Source organism: Chiloscyllium punctatum, chromosome 10, assembly GCF_047496795.1.
Source record: "Chiloscyllium punctatum isolate Juve2018m chromosome 10, sChiPun1.3, whole genome shotgun sequence".
In the NCBI taxonomy this organism is placed as follows: domain Eukaryota; kingdom Metazoa; phylum Chordata; class Chondrichthyes; order Orectolobiformes; family Hemiscylliidae; genus Chiloscyllium; species Chiloscyllium punctatum.
In genome coordinates this window covers 4,630,255-4,654,383 of record NC_092748.1, presented here as the reverse complement: position 1 = coordinate 4,654,383, position 24,129 = coordinate 4,630,255, and the positions used below count along the sequence as shown (strand labels likewise).

At 42.8% G+C, this 24,129-nt stretch overlaps 1 protein-coding gene across 2 annotated transcripts in view; it reads right to left on the bottom strand.

The window, feature by feature from the left end:
* Positions 1–21,208, bottom strand: part of s100b (S100 calcium binding protein, beta (neural)) — a 36,794-nt gene extending 15,586 nt beyond the window's left edge. Inside the window, exons 1-2 of one of the 2 annotated variants that reach the window (XM_072578365.1) lie at positions 21,080–21,140; positions 4,839–4,904 (exon numbers count right to left, since the gene is read on the bottom strand). In XM_072578365.1, coding sequence (XP_072434466.1) covers positions 4,839–4,874 — 36 coding nt within the window. In that variant the 5' untranslated portion in view covers positions 4,875–4,904; positions 21,080–21,140. Of the gene's footprint in view, positions 1–4,838; positions 4,905–21,079 lie in introns of both variants that reach the window. The other variant, XM_072578366.1, reaches the window with a different exon arrangement.
* Between the last annotated feature and the right edge of the window lie 2,921 nt (positions 21,209–24,129).

Below are 24,129 nucleotides of genomic sequence, written 5' to 3'. Positions count from 1 at the left end.
TAATCTAAAGGAATCTAGTCTAAAGGATAAAATTAATGCTCTTGAGAGGGGAAAAGTGAATGAGCCTGGGTTCCATCGTGATTCAGTCACTGCCTGGTGATAAACTCACATCTGCACCGTCAGCAGTGACAGTATCACTTTAAATTTGTCAGCACTAACTGACAACAGAAACATTTTCATCGGCTTGCAGAGGCCATGGGTGCAGTTGCTCTCACAAGGATAGCAGTGATAAGTCCACCTCTATCGAATAGGACAGGAAAGACCGCTAGAAGACTTGGTGGATACTCTCCCATTCAAAGCAGTCACCAGGACAGCTCCTGGTAATGAGGGCACAAGTTCCCGGAGAGCGGTGGCGAACGAAAGAGAGACTTGCATTTGTAAAGGCCCTCTCCCATACCTCACAGTGTTTTGTTGCCAATGAAGCACTTCTGAAGCACGGTCACTGTTGCAATGCAGGAAATGTACCAGTCATGTGTGCACACAGCAAGATCCCACAAGCAGCAATGTGGTGATGACCAAGTGATCTGTCTCGTGTTGTTGATTGAGGGATAAAGGTCAGGACACCAGGGATAACTTCCCTGTTCCCTTTGAAGTATGGCCACAAGCTCTTTCACATCCACTTGTGCAGGCAGTCGGGACGTCAGTTCAATCAGTCTGATCCAGAAAGTGCCCACTCTGACAGTGCAGTGCTCCCCCAGCCCTGACACTGGAATGTCAACATGACAATTTCTGTTCGAAACCCTGGAGCTTGGTCTGCTGGGCAGCCCTGTCATTAGAGTTCCCGCCTCTCCAGCTGTCAAGGCTTGTTAAGCGACCAATGAATGACCACTTAAAGGCTTCAACCCATCGTCATTAATGAGTGGCAGGCCTTATCATTATGTGAGTCATATGTAAATGGACAAAGGTTGGTGTGATTAAAAACCATTTTCACTCAGTGAGTGGTTAAGGTATGAAAAGCACTTCCTGGAAGTGTGGTGGAAGCAATTCAGTTGAGGCACTCACGAGGCCCCAGGATGATTATTTGAATAGAAATGATGTCCAAGGATTTGGGGAAAAAGCAAGAGTGGCACTAGCCAATAACTTTGATTTTGAGATGTGATGCAATGGGTACGATGGGCCAAATGGCCTCTTTATGCGCTGTAACAATTCTGTGATTTTGTGATTCAGACATGACAGGATGATTTCAATCAAGCTCTTCATTGATTTTGTTCATCACTGCAATATCATTGGGAATACCAAGAATGCTTCCTGTAATTCTGTCCATATACTGTTGGTGCAAATCCTGACTGATGGGTAGACCAAAATGTAGACTCTCGTAGTGATTTCTTATGACTCTTTCCTAACTGAACTGACCAATATCTCATCATCAGCAATCACTTGCTAACACCTCGGAAATTTCATGTCCTTGTCAATATCTACAATTAATATGTAGCATGGAAGAGTTCAGCTCTTGTGAATTTGGGATTCAGCACTTCTGAGTTTGGAACTTTATGTGGTCATCCATTTACAAATGGATTTCGGTGTCCTGTGTCCGCACACACCCTGATTATGCTCTGATTTTCTCTTGCCAGCCTTCGTATATCCGACAGCTCCCTCCCTCCCTTACTCTGTCAGTTCTGCCACCTTCTCTTTTCACAGCCACTATCCAAACTCAATGCATCAATGCCTCCTCTCCCCTGTTCCAAGAGATGTCCCCAGACAAGAAAAGTAGTTCCTACTCAGACCAATCACATGTTTCTTGTTCGCTGTGTACTTAATTCTAAAGGTGCAGTATAAGGTGAAATTGCATTTCAATGAGGGTGCCTGAGATGTTAACATTAAAAAGGTACCCTCAAAGCTTACTATCCGGAAGCACATTCTGCCATCAATCCGCTGCCAACTTAACACCCAACATTTCTCCTGTGTAAAGCCAGTTTCTTTTTCATTTTGTGTCTTTGATTGTGGACCAAAATAGGAACAGGACTGTTTTTAACCCAAGGATTGAGGAAGGCATTGCTACGCCTTTTAAAAGTCAGCGACTCCACACTATGTACTGTTCAAACTGCTGTTTGTTCCTGCAGCTACACTGGCACCAAGTGGGTGTGTACAAAGGGAGATTGAGCAGCCAATCAGTCTGTGGTATTGTGACCAGTTGTTGACAACAAAAGCCTTCTGCCTGCCAACAATGATTGGTATCTGTGATTGGTTGCTAGCTAGCAGAATAGATTGTGATTGTGAACGGTACAGCCAGAAACCTTATGTTTGCTGGAAAGGGAAGTGCTCTCTTTCACGCTGCAGTCAAACATATCTAGAGTCCGAAGAAGGTCTGTTTTTTCCTTCTCACTCACTGCTGTAAGTTGTTCCTTTTATCCAATAAGTCAGAGGCATGGTCAGTTGTGAACCAGCCACTCTTTGTTTCCAATGAATACATGGATATGAGAGGGTGTGGAGCAGTAAGTTATGGATCATCTCAGTGAACGCTGCAGGTAGCAACTATTGAACTGCCTTCCCAGTTTTTCTCTCCACCCTCAACACCAATTTTTTTTTGTCTGTATCTGTTTGTGTGGGCAAGTTCTATAAGTCGATGCAGGCTTGGATTGTTGTAGGGCCTGTTCCTGTGCTGTGCTTATATTTGTACTTTAGTGCAAATAGTACTTCTTGTTTAGTACAGTCACCTTGGATTTACTTTAAGTTAACCTGGTTAAAGACAGGTAAATTGGGGACATTTTGTATACTTTGATTAAATCTTTAACTTTTGTGATGACTTGTGATCAAAGCAGGCTTAATTTCTACTGCACTACCCCAGTGAGACAGCAGGATTACTGTTCGACAGACATTTAAAAGGGAAAAGAATTAGTACAGTGAGAGCCCTCTTAAGAGTGAGAATGGGAAGTTAATTATAGAGAATAAGAAAATGATAGATGAAATGAACAAATTTTTTGCTTCTGTCTCAACTTCAGAGAATACAAAAAGAAAATTCCAGTAGTAGCTGTAAATCAGAACTTAGAAGGGACTGGAACTTAGTGGAACCATGGTCACAGGGTAGGTGTACTTATCAAAGTGATGGAGCTGTGGCCTGATATATCTCAGGTCCAGATAGACTTCATCCTAGGTCTTAAGAGAGGTGGTTAATGAACTAGTAGCATTGTAAGTTTTAATGTTCCAAACGTTCCTAGATTCAGTAAAGATTCCATCAGACCAAAAAGTAGAAAATATTACCATTCTAAAAGGGAGTGAGGATGAAAACAGGAAATGTTAAGTTGGTTCGCTTGATGTCAGTCATGGGGAAGGTGTTGGGTTTGGTCGTGAAAGGGATTATAACTGCACACTTTGGAAAACTCAAGGTAATTGGGAAGAGTCAACATAACTCCATAAAAGGTCAATCATGCTTAAGCAATGCATTGGAGTTCTTTGAAGGAGTAACATGAGCTGTAGATAAAGGGGAACTTGTAGACATAACCTGCTTGGATTTCCAGAAGGCATTTGATAAGGTATTATAGCAAAGGTTATTATGGGAAAGCAAAAGCTCACGATGTCGAAGGGAACACAATGCAACTGACAGACTAGCTGGCCAGCAGAAAACAGAGAGTTTGCATAAATGTGTCTTCTCTGATTGGCAGGATGTGATGAGTGTACTACTGAAAGGGGTCTGTGCTGGAACCTTTTACAATTTACATCATTGAGTTAGAGAAGGGAAATGAAGGCATGGGAACAAAATGCACAGATGCCACCAGGATAGGTAGGAACGTTTGTTGTGAAGAAGACATAAGGAAGTTACAAGTGAATATAAATAAGTGAATGGGCAAAAATCTGACAGATATAGTAGAATGCCAGAAAGTGAAATTATTTACTTTGGCGAGATGGATGAAAAAGCAAAGAATTACTTACAATATCTAACACCTGCAGAATTCCAACATGCACAGGGATTTAGGAGCTGTAAGTCCAAAAGGTTGGAACAATACATGTTCAGGAAGGTCACTGAGATACTATCATTTATTGCAAGAGGAATTGAACATGAAGGTGAGGATGTTATGTATGTTTCAGTTACAGAGGGTGTTGGTGAGACCACATGCGGAATAATCCGTGTTTCGGCCAGAGCCCCACTGAAGATGTTACCTAGTTGGGTGATGAAACATCTGGAAATGAACCTTCCAGCTCAGTGAGCAAACCTAAAATCAGAACATCCATATTGTGTACAGTTTTGGTCTTGTTATTTAAGGAAGCATATAAGTACCTCAGGGATGTTTCAGAGGAGATTTATGAACCTGACACCAGTCAGTTTTGGATTGCAGTTTGAGGATAAATTGGACAGGTTCAGCTTGAATCCCCTAGAGCTTAGAAAACTGATTGGTGACTCGATAGAAGCAAATGGGATCCTGAATCGGTTTGACAAGATCAACGTGACGTGTCCACTTGTGGGTGAACCTAGAACTAGGCAGCAAGATTTTAAAATCAGGGATCTTCCTGTTAGGAAAAAGCTCGGGAGAAATGTTTTCCTCTCTGGTGGTAGAGTGCCTTTGTAACTCTCTACCTTAAAAGGTGATGGAGATAGGATCATTGAATAAGTTTAAGATCAAAGGAGGTAAGTTCTCAAATAGACCTGCAGAGTCTGGAGAACTGAAATAAACACGAAGTATTGCAGAAAGTTTGGCAGTACTGTGGAGGGAGTAACATGTTTAATGTTTCTAATACTACACTTTGAAGTTAAGTTTTTGATCAAGAAGTGAGTGACCAATGAGTGCAAACAGTGCTATGGCATAAGGTGGCAATTTGAGGAAGAGGTTCAATGTCCTTAACAACTTTCCTGAGGGAATGCATGTCTATGTCATATCTGTGGGAAACAGTTACAAAGTACTTACAGCACAGAAACAGGCAATTTGGCCCAACTGGTCCATGCTGGTGTTAATGCTCCACAAGCTCCAATTCTAGGAAGGGGATAAACCGACCATGGTTAACTCAGGAAGTTAACGATAGAATTAAATTGAAAGACAAAAAACATACAATGTGGCAACCGTTCATGGTAAACCAGTGGGTATGAAAAGTTATAAAAGCCAACATAAGGTGACTGAGAAAAAGAGGGAGAAAATAAACAATGAAAATAAACGATGAATTAGTAAGCAATGTAGAAATGGATAGTAAGAGCTTCTTTAAGTATATAAAAAGGAAGAGTGAACGTTGGCCCCTTAGGAGAAGAGATTTGGGAAATAAAACTGGGGAGCCAGAAAATGGTAGAGACATTGTTCCAATACTTTGCATGACTTTTCACAGTGTAGGATGCTAACAGAATGTCAAAAATATGAAATAAGGAAGGGGCTAAAAGGCAGGGCGTGGGAAGGAAATAAACACTATAGCTATTGCTAGAGAGAAAATACTCGGGAAACTAATGAGTCTAAAGGCTAATAAGTCCCTGGGACGTGATGGATTACATCCTTGAAATTTAAAGGAATTTCTACCAAAATAATGGATGCACTTGTAGTAATCCTCCAAGAATTGTTACTTTTTGAAAAATGTTTCAGAGGATTGGATAACTGCCAGTGCAACACCCTTCGTCAGAAAGGGAGGGAGACAAACGTAGAGGTAATGACAGTTCAGTGAGCTTAACATCTGAACTTGGGAAAATGGTAAAGTCTATAATAAAGGATGGAGTAACAGAACATTTTGAAATGCATATTATAACAGAGCAGAGTCAGCATGATTTTGTGCCTGACAAAATTATTAGAGTTATCTGACCAAGTAACATGCCAGATAGATAAAGAAGAACCAGTATTTATTATATATTTGGATTTGCAAAATGCATTCATTAAGCAACTGCACATAATGCTATTTGATAAGACCCCAAAGGGAATGGGGTATATAATAGGGAAGTCTTGCTAAAATTATACAAACAATAGACAGACCACGCTTGGAATACTGTGATTAATTTTGGTCTGATTATCTAAGGAAAGATATACTGGCATTGGAGACAGTTCAGAGGAGGTTGATCCTGCGTGTGGAAGAATAATTTTCTGAGGACAGGTTGAGTAGGTTGGAATTGTGTTCTTTGGAGTTTAGAAGAATGAGAGGTGACCTTATTGAAACATTTAAGATTCTTAAGTTGCTTAGCAACATAGCTACAGAGAGATTGTTTCATCTCGTGGGAGAGTCTAAGACCAGAAAGCAGAGTCTAAGAGTATTAATCACAATGATGAGGAGGTATTCCTTCTCGAGAGGGGAGTGCATCTGTGTAATTCTCTATCGCAGAGCGCTGAGTCACAAAGTGTATTCAAGGTGAGATAGCTTGATTTGTAATCAATAAGGGGAATGAAGGGTTAAAGGGATAATGCAGGAAAGTGGAATTGAGGATTATCAGACAAGCCAGATCTCATTGAACGGCAGAATAGACTTAAAGGGTAGAATAGATTACTTATGCTCCTTTGCATTTTGGTCTTATGCTCATCTTTCACATAATAACTTACATTGTCAAAGAGATGTCTATGCAGCAAATAACAAAAATAGGCCTAGCCAAAATTTCAAAAAGGTTTGGGTATGTAACAAGCAGTGTGGATAAGGGGGAACCATTAGTATGGTGTATCTGGATATACAGAAAACATTCAACAAGATATCACATAAAGATTAAAGATGCACACAGTTATGACATAGTTGGTTAGCTCAGTTGGCTGGCCAGCTGGTTTTACAATGCAAAGCTATACTAGCAGCATATGTTCAATTCCTGACGCAGGCTGAAGTTACCATGAAGGTCCTGCCTTCTCAATCTCACCTCTTCCCTGAAGTATGGTGATGCTCCAAATACATTCACCACCAGTCAATTCTTTCTCTCAAAGGAGAGAGCAGTCTTTTGGGACTTTGGCAATTTTACCCATAATATCATGAGAGGTATAGAAAGGAAGAAACTTTTCCCTTTAATAACCAGGGGCAAAGATTTAAGGTAATGGGCAGGAGGTTTAGAGGAGATGTGAGCAAAGCAGCTTTCACTTTTTTTAAAAGACTTCTTTTAAGTCACATTCTGGAGATAACTTAAGGTTTTGTTAAAAAAAAGTGACATCTCAGCTCAGACAATGCATAAAAGTTGTGAGGTTAGAGTCTGTCTGTATCCCAATCTTGAGTCAGACATATTCTATTTCCAAAGTCACAACATCAACTACAACACTGTAAAACCCTGTCATGGCAACCACTGCAAGACATGTCAGAATATCAACATGGATACCACTATTACACGGGGACACCACCCATCATGTACGAGGCAGCTACTCATGTGGCTCAGCCAGAATTGTCTATCTCATTTGCTGCAGGCAAGGATGCCCCAAGGCATGGTACATTGGCAAGACCAAGCCGACGCTATGACAATGGATGTGCAACGCTGTGCAACAATTGCCAGACAGTGATGTTCCCTCCCAATTGGGGAACATTTTAGTGGGCAGGGAAACCTGGCCTCGGATCTTCGGGTGACCATCCTGCAAGGCGGACCTTGGGGTACACAACTACGCAGAGTGGCCAAGCAGAGGCTGATAGCCAAGTTTGGTACCCATGAGGATGGTCTCAACGGGGACCTTGGGTTCATGTCACACTGCAGGTGACCCCACTACACTATACACTCTCTCACACACATAGACCCATACACGCACACATACACACAAATTCTTACATGCTCACACACACTCTATCATACACACACACATACACCCGCTACACTCACATCCAGGCATACAACCTCTCACAGGCTTATACTCTGTCACACTCACACACACTCTATCAAGCATGCACACATACAAACACACACTCTCTCATGCGCACTCACATTCACATGCACACAGTCACATGCACATAGTTATACTCTCTCTCTCTCATGAGCGCACACACTTTCTATTTTGCACAAAAAGCATACAATCTACAGGCAGTCAATCCATATAACATTTTATTAATACCTGCTTTGGAAATAGAAGCAGTCTGACTCAAGATTGGGATATAGGCACTTCCCTAGCCTCACACCTTTAATGCATTGTCTAAGCTGAGATGTCACCTTTTTTTTACAAAACCTTCAGTTATTTCGAGAATATGACTTAAAAGAAGTTCTGGAATTTACATATTAATGAACGGAAACCTGCAACCCATTCTAAAAGATGAAATACTTAACAGCAATCCAGGTTTGCACAATATGTCATTTCAGTTGCATGACACTGTAATCGTTTGCTATGAATTCTGTGTCTTATGATCCTGTTCCACAGCCACCTGATGAAGGAGTGGTGCTCCAGAAGCTAGTGCTTCCAAATAAACCTGTTGGACTATAACCTGGTGTTGTGTGATTTTTAACGAACATGACAGAGTTCAAAGTTTAAAGAATTATTTATGTGCTTAAAGGTTAATTCATGAACAAGTGTTTTCGATTCCAATCTGTTTCATGTAGTAGATTAACTGATTTGGGGCTTGTCAGAACCTCTTCTGTTTACACCCTAAAAAGAAGCCTCCTGTGCGACACTGCTTTAAACAATAGCCTGATTCATAAACTTCTAAAGTCAATTTCCTTTAGAACGCCCTGAAATAAAAGAAACCTTTCAAAAGGCTATCTAAATTTAGGTAAATGATGTCTGACTTCATCAGTGTTTTCAATGAAAACAGACCATAACATTACCAATCAAGTGAGGAGCAAACAAAACCAATGTCCCTGATCAGTTACAAAGAAATGATTCACCAGATTGAGCAAAAGTGTCATTTATCCTCATATTCTGACATGTGAAAATCTCTGAGGAATGTTGTAGCGTATTGAGGATTGTAGAAAGTGAGGACTGCAGATGCTGGAGATTGGAGTTGAGAGTGTGGTGCTGGAAAAGCACCACAAGAATTTATCAATCTCTGCCTTGAAGACATTTAGCGTCCCGGCCTCCACTGCACTCTGCGGCATAAGCTCTTCATCAGGAGTATTTTGTCAAGGATGTTACCACATTACCAGGCATAAAACCGGAACAAGCGTTTCTTATTGTCTCTTTTCTTGATCCAGAAGCTCAGAGGATCGTGCAACTTTGAAACTCTCTGCCTCAGAAGGTAGTGGAGGTGGGGGGAGGGGTCATTGAATATCTTTAAGATGGAGGTAGATGTATTCCTGTTAGACATTGCAATCCAAGGTCATCTGGAATTGATGGGCCATGTCAAAACATAACCACAATCGCATCGAATGTCCGAGCAGGTCCTCACAGCTGTAAGACCATAAGACATAGGAGTGAAAGTAAGGCCATTCGGCCCATTGGGTCCACTCCGCCTTTCAATCAAGGCTGATGGGCATTTCAACTCCACTTACCCTCATTCTCCCCGTAGCCCTTAATTCCTGTGACATCAAGAATTTACCAATCTCTGCCTGGATGACATTTAGCGTCCCGGCCTCCACTGCACTCTGCGGCAATGAATTCCACAGGCCCACCACTCTCTGGCTGAAGAAATGTCTCCACATTTCTGTTCTGAATTGACCCCCTCTAATTTTAAGGCTGTGCCCACGGGTCCTAGTCTCCCCGCCTAACGGAAACAATTTCTTAGCTTACTTCTCCTCCTAATGTGTATGTCTGTACATTAAGTGTTGGGGTGGACACTCCGGACAGTCCTGTGGGAGGGCTGCCCTTCAGATAAGGTGCAAAAGTAAGGTCCTGACTGTCCTGTCAGGTGGATGCAGGAGCCCCTCAAACATTATTTCAAACAAGAGAAGGAGAGTATATTTATCATCCAACGACATCACAAAAATCAGATGATGTACTGGTCATTATCACATTACGGTTTGTGTAAATTCCTGAGTACAATTTGTTTGCAGTGACTGCATTTCAAAATGTACTTCAATTGCTATATTGTTATTCAGGACAGCCTGATGTTGTGAAAGGTGCTATATAAATGCAAGTCTTTTTTTATTGCTATTAGTGAGATCTTGTGCAGTGTTTGTCTGTGAGGGGAATGTTAACTGATCTGAATGTGTGGTGCATGGAAATATGTGATGTGGTGTCCCTTGCAGGTTCAGTCTGGAAGTCAGTCAGATTGATGTGAGTTGGCTCAGGAATTGGGTGAGATTTCACATTAGAGTTTAAATGGTAAAGTGCGATTCAAAGTTTACTCTGTAGTTGCCCCCGTTGTCTTGGGTGAGATTTCCAGCTAATTATTTCAATCGCGGAGGGGACATCTGATGGATGACCACAGGACAAGGTAACAAAATAAATAATTAAACTTTAATTCCATTTACAGTTGAAACCTGTTTCAGTGTGGTGTGATATTGAGGAAATGCAATCTGAAACAATCCAGTCCTTCCATATCCTGGTAAATAATTAGTGTGAAAACTTTTAAGTCCATTGATTGTTTAAAGCCTTTCAGACATTCACCTTTCACTCCTCCAACCCCCTACCTCTCACTTCCTTACCCCTCACTGCCTCATTTCCCACTGCTCCTTGCCCCACCTCATTCCCACCCCTTATTGCCCCACACGTCACCACCCCCCCCACCACCTTTCCGTCTTTTACCTCCCACTCTTCCCCCCACATCCCTCAGCTAATTGGACTGAAATTAACGCCCTCATCCTTATTTAAAATTCCTCCATTTCACATAACCCTTGGCTCCATAACCTGCCTCAGTTGTCCCCTAGAACCATGAGTAATCAATTGATCTTTTAGTATTGTCCTGCTGTTCCTAACCCAATCGCTTGCCATTTGGAAGACAGCTGAGAATACAGAATTGAACGTTTCCTCCTCACACATTAGTGCTGTCAGAACTAATGGGATGGACAGGATTAGGGAAGCAACAAAAATAAATCATCTGGAGGAGACATGCTTGAAACGTATGACCTAATGTGTGGACTTAGTAATGAAGACTGAATATAGTGCCTGTCCAAATTGTATTCTGCACCTGTCTACTGCATTGTCTCTACAATATATTGCTAAAATATTTCTCCAATTAAACCTTATCATATTTTTGGTAAGTAGTGAGTTAGTAACCCAGTCAGCCAGTCTGTAGATCGCAGAGTAAATGCACACTGAGAAAGGTGGGATGAGAGAAAGCTTTGATCAAACAGAATTCAGTAGTGCATGTCTCATCTCCTGACCCCCACCATGCCTGTCCACCATCTACAAGGTACAGGAGTGTGATGGAATACTCCCCATTTGCCTGGTTGAGTGCAGCTCCAACAACGTGCAAGAAGCTCAACACCATGTATTCAAAGCAGCCCACGTCATTAGCATTCCATCCACAACCATCCAGTAAACATTCACTCTCTGTCACTGATACACAGTGGCTGCAGTGTTTATCATCTATAAAATGTGCTGTGGAAACTCACCAAGACTCCTTTGACAGAACCTTCTGAATTCATGACCCTTATCATCTAGTAAGGCAAGGCCAGCAGATACATGGGAAGCTGATCAACTGCAAGTTTTCTTTCTAGCCACTACCATGCTGACTTGGAAATGTATCATCATTCTTTCACTGTCGCTGTGTCAGACTCCCTTCCTAACAGCATTGTGGGTGTACCAACAGCACCTTCTCAAGGACAATTTTTAAAAAATAAATATTTTTATTAAAGACATTTTAAAATCTTTTACAAAACATCTATATACAAAAAGATAAGAATAACACCAAAAACAGAAAAGTAGAGACAATACAACAAAGTCATAACGCGATACTATTAGCAATGAACAACCTATTCTACCAGAACAAACATATCTACTTAAACTACAAACAAATTAAATAAATATTAACTTAACCTAAATTCAAGTAACTTAAATAATATCTCACTACTTTATTTCACTCATCACACCTCCACTGAGGCTCCGATCCCTGGGAGCACCATCGACAGTCCCCGTATTCTTTTTCTCCCAGTCTTCTCCTCCCGGAGCTCTACAGACACCCATACTAATTCCCACGGCTGATATTGCTGATAAGTCTGTGTCAATATAATTTAAAAAGGACCACCACACCTTGTAAAACTGCTCCGTTTTGTGGTGCACCATATTTGTGAGGTAGTCTTGGGGGAGATGCTCCATCACCAGTCTACACCACCCCATAAGACCTGGTGGCTTTTCCGATGCCCAATCCACTAGAATGTTCTTCCTCGCACAGTGGGTAAGAATGTTAAACAATCTCTTCCTGTGTTCCCTCAGAGAGGGCAAATTTGGCAACCCCAGAAGAAGAAATATCGGATCCACATTAACTTCAATCCCTGGGATGTCCTTTAGCTCCTGTACTATAGCACTCCAGTGTTTCTGGTTCTTACAACATGACCAGTAACAGTGTGTAAAAGTGCCTATACTAATGTTACATTGGGGATACCCTGATGGTACTCCTCTCTTGAACTTAGCTAGCCTCTCTGGTGCCATATGAGCCCTGTGTAAGATCTTCAATTGCATGGCCTGCGCTCTATTACATACTGAAATTTTCCTCACATTTCCCAATATATCTTCCCATACCTCCGATGAAATATCCTCTCCTAGCTCTCGATTCCACATCCTATGGAGTCCTTCCATGTCCCCCAGGGCGTGACCTTTCTGTAAACGATATAAAGTACTGAGTGAAAGAGCACCCGTACGCCGGAGTACTCTTTTCTCCACATCTGGCTTGTAACACTGAGCCAGGAGCGTGGTCTTCCTCTGTATATAGTCCCTTATCTGAAAGTACTGGAAAAGGTCCCTATTGGACAATCCATATTTCAGGCCTACCCCTCGAAGTCCCAGACAGGAGATTCCCTTATTCTCCCATGCCTTAAAGCTGGAGTCCATTGTCGCAGGTTTACATCCTTGGGCTCCCACCAACGGGATAAACGACGAAGTCTAAGACCAATTGCCCTCGACTTGCTTCGTTATCCTCCAGGCTTTCACCGTATTTAAAATGATTGGATTCTTACACTGCTTGGTCATGGATTTCATCTTATCCATTAATAATAAATGAACCAGAAGGCATCTCAACTGCAAGGCTTCAATGTTAAGCCAAATCGATTCCAGAATTCCCAGTACCCAGTCACCAACGTATGCGAACAGATAGTAAGAGTGCTTATACTAATGTTACATTGGGGACCTGATATCTGACATTTCTTCAAGTCCAGAAGATCCACCCCTCTCTCACACTGCGAAAGCTGCAATTTAGTGTATTTAATTAGAGGATGCTTGTGGCACCAAATAAAGGACCCTAGTCTCCATAATACTTATCTAGGTAACAACAACGGGAGCATTCTCATGGGGTACAACACGCAAGGAAGAACATTCACTTTAATCAGGGTTATTCGGCCAACCATAATAATGATAATCCCTCCCACCACTGCAAATCCTATTTTATCCTCTCCAATAGTTGCACATAGTTAGCTTTATACAGCTGGTGGAATGAAGGGGTAATAAAAATTCCCAATTAAAAAATAACTTTTTGGCGACCATCTAAACAGGAACTGCATTCCATACTCCAGGTTAGGCACCTCCACTAATCTCCCTACCGGCATGGCTTCCGATTTGTAAAGTTGATCCTGTAACCCTAGAAAACGCCAAATAAATTAATTGTTTGAATCAGTTGAGGAACAGACTTCTCTGGATTGGTCAAGAACAAGAGGACGTCATCAGCATATAGGGTGGTCTTATGCTCCCCCATTCCCACCCTTGGCGCCACTATATCAGGATCCCTCCTGATAGCCTCGGCTAAAGGCTCAATTGCCAAGGTGAATAACATCGGTGAGAGAGGACACCCCTGTCGAATACCACTCCCAATGTTAAAGTTATCTGACTTAGCACCATTTGTAATGACTACCACTTTAGGATCATTATACAGTACTGACACCCATCTGGCAAAGGATCCCCCCATACCAAAACATTCTAGGACCCCAAACAGACACAGCCTTTTCTGAGTCCAGGGAGACCACCAAATCTGGTATCAATCTTTGCTGGCATACCTGCACTATATTCAGTACCCTCCTGATATTGTTGGAGGAGTTACGGCCCTTAACAAAACCTGTCTGGTTTTCTTTTATAATACGGGACAGGACCTTCTCAATCCCAGAGCCAGAGTCTTGGATAGAATTTTAAAATCTATGTTCAACAGTGAAATTGGTCTACATGAAGTACATTCTTCAGGGTCCTTCCCTTCTTTAAAATGAGGGAGATATTAGTCTCCCTAAGAGTAGGCGGCAGACAATCCTGTCTATAAGAATATTTGTACATCCCCAGAAGTGGCTCCACTAACATGTTTATGAATTCCTTATAGAATTCAGTTGGGAATCCATCTGGCCCCGGTGCTTTGCCACCCTGGAGATGCCTTATTGCTTCCTGCACTTCCTGTACCATTAAAGAAACATTCAAAAGGAAAGCCTGTTCTGTATGTATATTAGGGAGGTCCCGATTTTCAAAAAGCACTGTATTCCCATTGTACTGTGTTCAGCCCCCTCCTACCGATATAACTCTGCAAAGTATTCCCTAAACCTAATATTGATCTTTTTCAATTCGCGGGTAATCGTATCAGCCTTCTCCCTAACAGATGTAATAGATTGGAAAGCTTTTTTTCTTCCTAGCCAAATATGCCAGATATCTACCAGGCTTATCTCTGAATTCAAACAGTCTTTTCTTTGGCAAAGGAGACCTCTTTTTTTAGCCACTTGTGTGTGCATTGAGCTGAGAGCAGCCCAAAGGGCCGTGACCTGCTGCACCTTGACCAATGAAGGCCTATTATAATATACTCCCTCAGCTACCTTCAGCCGGGCCTCCAACATCCGTTGCTGCTCCTCTTTCTAGTCGCAGAATACGAAATGATCAGACCTCATAAATATGCCTTTGTGGCCTCCCAAAGTATTGCTGGATTACTGGCCGTACCTGAGTTGATATCCCAGAAAGCCCTGAACTCTCTTCTGATATATTCAATAAATTTGCTAATCCTTAACAGGAATGGGTTCATGTGCCAGTGACGTGCATCCATTCCACTACCCTTGATTTTAACATCTAAATACGCTGGTGCATGATCTGAAACACCTATATTCCCAATTTTGCACGCCAATGTCTGTTAGTTGGCAGAAAAAGACATGTCAATTGGCGTATGGCACTAGCATGGATTGGAGTTGAACATGAAGTCTCTTCCATTAGGGTGGAGGTACCTCCAGACATCCACTAGTCCCAACTCATCACACATGCCCACCAACTACTTAGACTGCGCAGGTCTACCTGCCAGACCTTTTGGCCACCCTGCCAATCTCTGGATGTATTAGGCGATTAAAATTCCCTCCTGTAATCATATGGCAAGCCCCAAGATTCATTAATTTAGCCACTGCATCAATTAGAAATTTAAAAGGGTGCGCCGGGGGACATTATACATTCAAGACGCTACACTCATCCCCATGTATTAGGGCTTTAAGAATGATAAACCTTTATCTACTCCATTACCTGGAAAGGGAGGTTCCTTCTTACCAGAATAGTCACTCCTCTACTCTTAGAGTTGAAGGAGGTGAAAAATACCCTGTCATAACCCCCCCACCACCACCCCCGCTGCAGTTTCAGATGTTCCTTATCAGTTAGATGTTCTCCTGAAGCAGGGCAATGACCACCCTTTCCTTCCTAAGGCTTGACAGCACCTTCTTTATTTTAATAGGAGAATGGCTCCCTTTTATATTCCAGGTGCACCACCTGAACAAATCACTGGCTGTGGTTATCCAGGGCAGCCCATGGTTTCCCAAGAGGAGGGAACTTATCTGAGGTATGATCAGCTACAAAGACATTAACTTTATAAAGTTTAAAAACTACTCCTATAAAATCTACTACAACTAAAAAAACTCATCACTACATTTAACTGATGCAAACACCCAAATAACCCCCAATTCACTAGAGATCTTCCCCCTTACCCATAGGGGGCACCCCTCCCACTCCTTACTACCATCTTAACTCCCTCTAGCTGAGGCCATGTCCTAGCCTCAGGCAATTCACAAATGAGGAAAACTTGTTATCTACATTTTGAGTTAACAACGAATGCCCATCACCCCTTCCCACTAATCTTAACCACAGTTAGAGCCACCCCAATACAAAATCAAAAGGACAGCAGTAAAAAGAAAGGGGCCCTAGATAATATGCAATCCACCGATATATAAAATAATTCTAGTTTTACAACAAGGTTGTACATATAAAGCCAATAACCACAGAAACGAAAGGGGGAGAGAGATGTGAAAAAAGGGGCAATTTAAAAAAACCCGTACCATTGTCGGCAATGATGCCCCCTCCCCTTCCACCCCAACTCAAGTTCTTCAATTCAAAGAATTCACAAAGTCCTTCACCTTTTCTGCAGAGTCAAATTTATATACCGTCCCTCCATGGGCGAAATGCAACATGGCTGGGTACCTCAAGGAAAATTGAATGTTCAGGTCCCTTAATTCTTTCTTGACTCCATCAAATGTCCTTTCTCTTTTTTATTAGGGATCCTGGAAAGTCCTGAAAAAACATTATCTTTGAGCCTTTGTACATTAAAGCCTGTGAATTCCTTCCCAGTCTTCTTGCTGTTTCAACTATGAACTGTTTTTCTCTATAATACAGGAGCTGCAGTAGGACCACGCAGGGGTGTGGGTCCAGCCTGGGCCTGTGCATTGCGATCCGGTAGGCCTGCTCCATGTTCACCAGGCCCGATTCCAACTCCAACTCCCGGAACTTCGGGAGCTATCCCTGTAGAAAGCCGATGAGGTCCTTGCATTCCGGAAGACCCATGCACCGTAGGTCTTTTCTTCTATATTTTCTCTCTAGGTCATGGACTTGATCCTGAAGGACCTGAACCTGGTCTTCCAGCGTTCAGGTCCTTCCTCCCGAGACCTCTGCTACCGTCTCCGATGCTGCAGTCCTCTCCTCCACTGCCTCCAGTCTTCATTCCAGCAGCTGGATTTCCTGCTCATGCTTTTTTAGCATTGCAGACAGTAGCTCAACTGCTGTTTGAATCCACTCTCGAAGTTTAGCAAACTCCGAGAGTAAGTGCTGCTGTTCTGCTGGATCCAAAGGGGCAGTCCCGGGAGACTGAGCAGTAGGGGAGTACCCTGTCTGCTGTGCTCCTTTATGCCCCTTTCCTTTACTGGCCTTAAAGCTGTCCCAGATGAGTTCAGCAGCTCCAAATAGTCAGTAATTTTAAATTAATACTTTTTTCTCCTGGGGGTAGTTAGTGAGGGGGTGGTAAAGGTTCACCTTCCCCGGGGGTTGGGCATAGAGCCCAGCACAGCAGACCACTCAGTCCGCCACCATCTTGGATCTCTCCTCAAGGACAATTAAAGAGAAATGTTGCGTTTATCTTCAGACTCCAAACCAGCCAGGCTTCTCCCTTTGAGACATTTACATGACATTAAGACATGTGACATTCATTATAAAGGTATTCGCTTAAGATACAGTCACTTTTTCTCAGTGTTATGGAGTCAGTGTAGTGTCTTCAGTCAATCAACAATGTGTGTGTAATGTACAGTAACATCAGTAAGCACAGAACAGGGACTATGCATGATATTGTAGCTGTGTAAATAGTTAGCATTGTTAATAAACTTCAAGATATCTGGCTCATTAAAAACTGACTCATTATTTTATATTTTACATGGGCTGACATAGACAAAGCACACCAGCACTCCCCACACATTTCAAGAACAAATGAGACAAGAACTGCTTCGGGCTTTCGCGGGGCAACATTTTGAATCCTGCCTCCAGTTTCTTCTCGTCAAGGAATAAGGAAGACATTTCGTGAACTGGAGGCAGGGCAGTGGAGTCAAAAGGCTGATTCCACATGTGTTGTGAGAAACCAGGGTTAAAAGAACATTTTTCTTCAGACAAAGAGGAACAGAGACATTAAACTTGAAAATCAAAGTAACTAAAGTTACAGTAAAGTGAGATGAACATTTCTTTGGATGGATGAAGCAGCGGGGATTAAATGGGATTCTTTTGCCATAATTATCATCTGATTTTGTGAGATGACCCAGTCTAGGCAATATTCAGTCTCAAAACTAAGTCCAAAATATAACAGTTTAAACTTTCAGTCAGTCTGAAGCAAAGTGGATTTAATGTGGATTGACCTTTTGTGCACATTTAAATCAGAATTGTTCGCTGCAGGAAATACTGGTTCATTCAATGTTGCCATGGTTACAACAGCAGGGATTGCTTGATTGAATAATTTAAATTGGACAGTAGGACCATTTGTTAGTGTGACCTAATGTGATGACAGAGAGCACTATTGTATCAGGATTGTTTTTGTGTCAATCTTTCTTTAAGATTCCTGAGGATCCAATATCCAATGCGAAGGAAACAAGGCAGGTTTATTCAGTTTTAAATAAAGCCTTAATGCAGTGACAATCCACATTTCTGGTCACTACAGTCTGATAACTAACACATTGGTGAGAGACTGGCAACCAACTGGTTGTCTATGGATACTCATGTTTCAACACCGACATTTACTGAATTAAGGGAATATCTTGAAATGGCTGTGCTATGTTGTTAACTGTTTTTGGTGCGTTGCTCAGGGACATTACTGCAGCTCTATCATTCAAGTTTATTTTGTTAAGCAGAAGCAGGAAATTAATCAGCAAGGCCTACTGCATAACTCACTTTCCCTGGAAGAAAAGCTTGCATTTTTATAACACCTTTTACAATCTCCGACTGCTTTCCCAGCCTCTGTAGCAGTGTTTGAGGTGTGGGCACTGTTGCAATGTAGCAAATGTGGCAGCCAATTTTCACACAGCATGTTCGCACAAACAGCAATTAATAAAAGACTGGTGACACTTATTACGATATTGATACAGGGATAAATATATCCATCAAGAAGGAAGGGTGAGTGTTGCAATGGTAATGTCCCTACCACTGGGTCCAGAAGATCTGCTGGGTTCAGGTTCCACTGAGGACATGATGACTGTGAAAGATGCGCAATAATGTGGTCAAATTTGGTAGTCAACCAATAAATCCTTGTGATACGCTTCTAACAGGTAATAGGAGTGGGACAGCGTCCTGGTCAGCCGGAATTGTGTCATCGCCTGCAGGACACCAGTATTCCCATGTTAAAAGACTCCACCCAACATTCTTAATTGCCAACAGCGCACCAGCCAACCTTGTTCTGAGGAACTCACACATATGCGCACGCGCACATACAAATGTGCACACACATGCGCATGCACACACATACACACATACATGCACAAACACACATGCACATACACACATACACGCACACACAAATACACATACATGCACATGCATACACACACACGGACATGCACACCACACGCGCACACACACATGCGCGCGCACACACAATTTCCCGCCTACATCAGAATAATGCCACACATTATTTGAAGTTAGCTGAGAAGGTATATGAAGTCTCTGTTAACATCTCATCTGAACAGCAGCACCTTCAGCAGAGTTCCCTCAGTAGAACTGGAGTTCCAGCCGCAATGATGTGCTGAAGAATCTCATGCCGGTGAGAGCTTTTATCCTGACTGAAAGCAGCACTTGCAAAATTGTCTGTGAGCTTGGTGTCTTCACTGAACCTTCAGTAAAGCTAGGCAGGGAGGGAGGGGCAGTGGGGGGTTTGGGGGGGAGAAAGAGAGAGGCTCAGGTTGGAGATGGTGGTGATATGGTCGCTAAAAGGCTGATGGCTGTACAGACTCTGATAGTAGCAACTGCACCAAGTGACCCACGCCCTTGTTCATCTTACTTTGACTGTCTCGGGAATGAAGAATGGTTTTCTGTAAACTGAAGTTTGTTGGTGGTAATTTGCATGCAGGGAGCACCTCGGGTAGGCAGTAATAAAAGAAAAATACTGATTTCAACATCACTGAGAAGCATTTCAATACTTTCAAAGAAGTTGAACACATCAGCAAAAAGAAATGGGTAAGATTGCTGTATCCAACACATTAGGCAGAAGTGGGTACTGCAGATGCTGGAGATTAGAGTCAAGATTAGAATAGTGCTGGAAAAGCACAGCAGGTCAGGCAGCATCTGAGGAGCAGGAAAATCGATGTTTCGGGTAAAAGCCCCTCATCAGGAATTTTGGGCAAAATCAGTTTTTGCCCAAAACGTCGATTTTCCTGCTCCTCGGATGCTGCCTGACCTGCTGTGCTTTTCCAGCACCACTCTAATCTTGACTATATCCAACACATTTACTATTCTTCAATGTCTTCAATGTACGTTACAAATGATATATTGTACTCAATCAGATGGAATCTTTCAACATAAGCAGGTAGTTTGATTCAGCAGGTTGGAATTAGCTCTTTGAAAGGGCTAACTAACTAATCTCACTAGTTTGGTTTCCATCTGCATTTTGAGTATATTTTCATTTCCCTTTCCAAAATAATTATTGAATTTGCTTCCATGACCCTTTCAGGTAACACATTCCAGTTCATAACAACTCATGGGTTTAGCACTTAGAAGCAATGCTTTTCTTTCATGAGCCAGTAACACTTGAAGGGTTTGGAGAAAGGACTTTGGTTCTGCATACTGTGACCCCCTCTCCGGGCTTGCCCTCAGATTTGCAGCTGTACGTTTTGCAACAAGTTGGACTGGAGTCCCCAGCTTGAAAAGCACAGGTAGCAACATACAGTTTAAGAAACAAAAATTGTAAAATGAGAAATGGATCTGGTGGTAATTAAAGGTCTATTTTGTGTTTCTGCAGATTCAGACTGATCTGGTGAGGATCCCAGCCAATCCTTTTTGGTTTGTTGGTAATCTTGATTGTCAGCATTTGCAGTTTTTCTTTTGATCTTGTTTGTCAGTGATGTCCAAGCATCTCTGCTGAGAAAGTCTTGATCCCATTTCAGACAGCATCCCCACCGTGTGCTAACACTGAGGATAGAAGAACAGTATAACAAATCTCACTCTCCTACTGTCTATCCATAGGCCTGGAAATTTTTCCTTTCCAAATATTCACCCAATTCTCCTCCAAAGGTGATGATTGAACCTGCTTCCTCCACCCTCTCAGACAGAGCTTTTGATATTTCTCTCTGGCTAGTTTTGAATCAAGCCTGAATCTACTTGAGGAGTCGCTTTATTCCAATTCTCCCAAAGTATGACCTTATAGAAAAAGAACTTCCAGTCAGAATTTTCTGCAAACAGCCTGAAATATGATTGCCCTTAATTGACACACATCATATCAATGCTGTTTCCCACAGAAGCAGTTTTATTCTCCTTACCTTGATGTGATTCCAGCTAACTTTCAGCGTACAGTTGACTGCAAGTTTTTTGCTGTCCGACAGAAATGCTTTTATCCTGTCTTGAGTTGCCAATTGAAAGCTATTATTGAAATCACTGCAGTCCCTATGCGGACAGTTTTGACCAATCGGTGCCTGTGGCTTGCCACATCCCTCAGACTGGCTACATCAGTTGCAACTTAATGAAGGTTAAATGATGCAGCAAAATCTTTTAAAGTACCCATCATCTCACTGGAACCTAAGCAGAACCTCACAGTGCCATAAAACTGACAATTTGAATTGTCTCTGATGAATAGAAACAAAAGTCAATTATGTTAACCATGACTTATCTTCCATTATTATTGGCAGACCTAATATCTGTTGCACAACGATAAACTCTCAGGTCTGGTCAGTCCTTGTACAGTTCACTTCTGTCCAGAAGAAACAGAACCAAGTAGAGGAACAAGCCTATCCAAATACTTGGTGGGACCATGATTGGAAATTTGCATCAGGATACAGCAAACCTACCTTAGGGCAAGGAGAGAGAGAGGGCAGGAAGGATTCACAATGAGAGGTGAGGAGATTTAGTTGTCAGGGGAGGCTATGGAAACTGGGGCTCATCACTCTAACAGAGGTGCTCACATTGATGTGCATCCTCGCAAAGGGAAAGTGCTGTGTGTGTTTAGGTCCAAGTGGGCATAGTAGGGTGGGAGTTTAGTTATTATAGGGCACAGTGGGGTGAGAGTTTAGTTATTATAGGGCACAGTGGGGTGAGAGATTAGTTACTGTAGGGTACAGTGGGGTGAGTGTTTCAGTACTCTAGGGTACGGTGGGGTGAGAGTTTAGATATAGCTGGGTACAGTGGGGTGAGTGTTTCAGTACTCTAGGGTACAGTGGGGTGCGAGTTTAGATATAGCCGGGTACAGCAGGGTGAGTGTTTCAGTACTCTAGGGTACAGTGGAGTGAGAGTTTAGATATAGCTGGGTACAGTGGGGTGAGTGTTTCAGTACTCTAGGGTACAGTGGGGTGCGAGTTTAGATATAGCTGGGTACAGTGGGGTGAGAGTTTAGCTTTAGCTGGGTACAGTGGGGTGAGTGTTTCAGTACTCTAGGGTACAGTGGGGTGCGAGTTTAGATATAGCTGGGTACAGTGGGGTGAGAGTTTAGCTTTAGCTGGGTACAGTGGGGTGAGTGTTTCAGTACTCTAGGGTACAGTGGGGTGCGAGTTTAGATATAGCTGGGTACAGTGGGGTGAGTGTTTCAGTACTCTAGGGTACAGAGGAGTGAGAGTTTAGATATAGCTGGGTACAGTGGGGTGAGTGTTTCAGTACTCTAGGGTACGGTGGGGTGAGAGTTTAGATATAGCTCGGTATAGCGGGGTGAGTGTTTAGGTACAGCTGCATAAACTGGGATGAGAGTTTAGGTACAGCTATGTACAGCGGGTTGAGGGTTTAGGCACAACTGGATACAGCGGTGTGAGTTTTTAGGTACAGTTGGATACAGTGGGGTGAGAGTTTAGAAACAACTGGGTCCAGTGGGGAAAGAGTTTAGGAACAGCTGGGTACATTGGGGTGAAAGTTTAGGTACTGTAGGATACAGTGGGGTGAATGTTCAGGTACAGCTCGGTCTTAAATGGTGAGTGTTCAGGTTCAGCTGGTGATAGTGGGCTGAGAGTTTAGCAACAGCTGGATACAGTGAGGTGTGTATTTAAGTACAGGTGGGTACAGTGGGGTGAGTGTTTCGGTACTGTAGGGTACAGTGGGGTAAGCATTTAGGTACAACTAGGTACAGTGGGGTGAGAGTTTAGGTACCTTAGGAATCAGTGGGGTGAGTGTTTAGGTACTGTAGGGTACAGTGGGGTCAGTGTTTAGATACAGCTGGGTACAGTGGGGTGAGAGTTTAGGTACCTTAGGGATCTGTGAGGTGTGTGTTTAGGTACTTTAGGATACAGCGGGGTCAGTGTTTAGGTACTGTAGGATGCAGTGGTGTGAGTGTTTTGGTACAGCTCAGTCTAGATTGGTGAGTGTTCAGGTTCAGCTGGTGACAGTGGGCCGAGAGTTTAGCAACAGCTGGGCACAGTGGGGTGTGTGTTTAGTACTGCTGCGTACAGTGGGGTTAGTGTTTCGGTACTGTGGGGTACAGTGGGGTGAAAGCTTAGGTACTATAGGGTACAGTGGAGTGAGTGTTCAGGTACAGCTGGATACAGTGGGGTGAGTGTTTCAGTGTAGCTGGATACAGTAGGGTGTGTATTTAGGTACAGATGGTTACAGTAGTGTGAGAGTTGAGGTAAAAGTTAGTACACTGTGGTGAATGTTTAGGTACTGTAGGGTAGAGTGGGATGAGTGTTCAGGTACAGCTGAATACAGAGGGGTGAGTGTTTAGGTACTGTAGGGTACAGTGGAGTGAGGGCTTAGTTAGTGTAGCGTAGAGTGGGGTGAGTGTTTCCGTGCAGTAGTGTGCAGTGGGGTCAGAGTTTAGTTACTGTTGAGTACAGGAGGGTGAGTGTTTGGTACTCTTGGGGACAGTGGTTTGAGTATTTAGGTACTGTAGGGTGCAGTGGGATGAGTATTTTGGTACTCTAGGGGACAGAGTGTTTAGGAACTGATAGGTACAGTGGGGTCGGTGTTTAGGTACTGTAGGTTACAATGGAGTGAATGTTTAGGTATTGTAGGTTACAATGGAGTGAATGTTTAGGTATTGTAGTGTACAGTGGTGAATAGTTAGTACTGTAGGGTACGGTGGGGTGAATAGTTAGTACTGTAGGGTACAGTGGGGTGACTGTTCAGGTACAGCTCGATCTAGAATGCTGAGAGTTTCAATGGAGCTTCAATGGAGTTTCAATGGAGCTGGGTACAGTGGCCTGAGAGTTTTCGTCAGGCCAGGTACAGTGGGGTGTGTATTTAGGTACAGTTGGGTAACAACGGGGTCAGTGTTTAGGTACTGTAGGGTGCGCTGGGGTAAGAGTTTAGCCACAGCTGGGTACAGTGGGATAAGTATTTAGGTACAGCTGGGTACATTGGGATAAGTGTTTAGGTACTATAGGGTGCAGTGGGG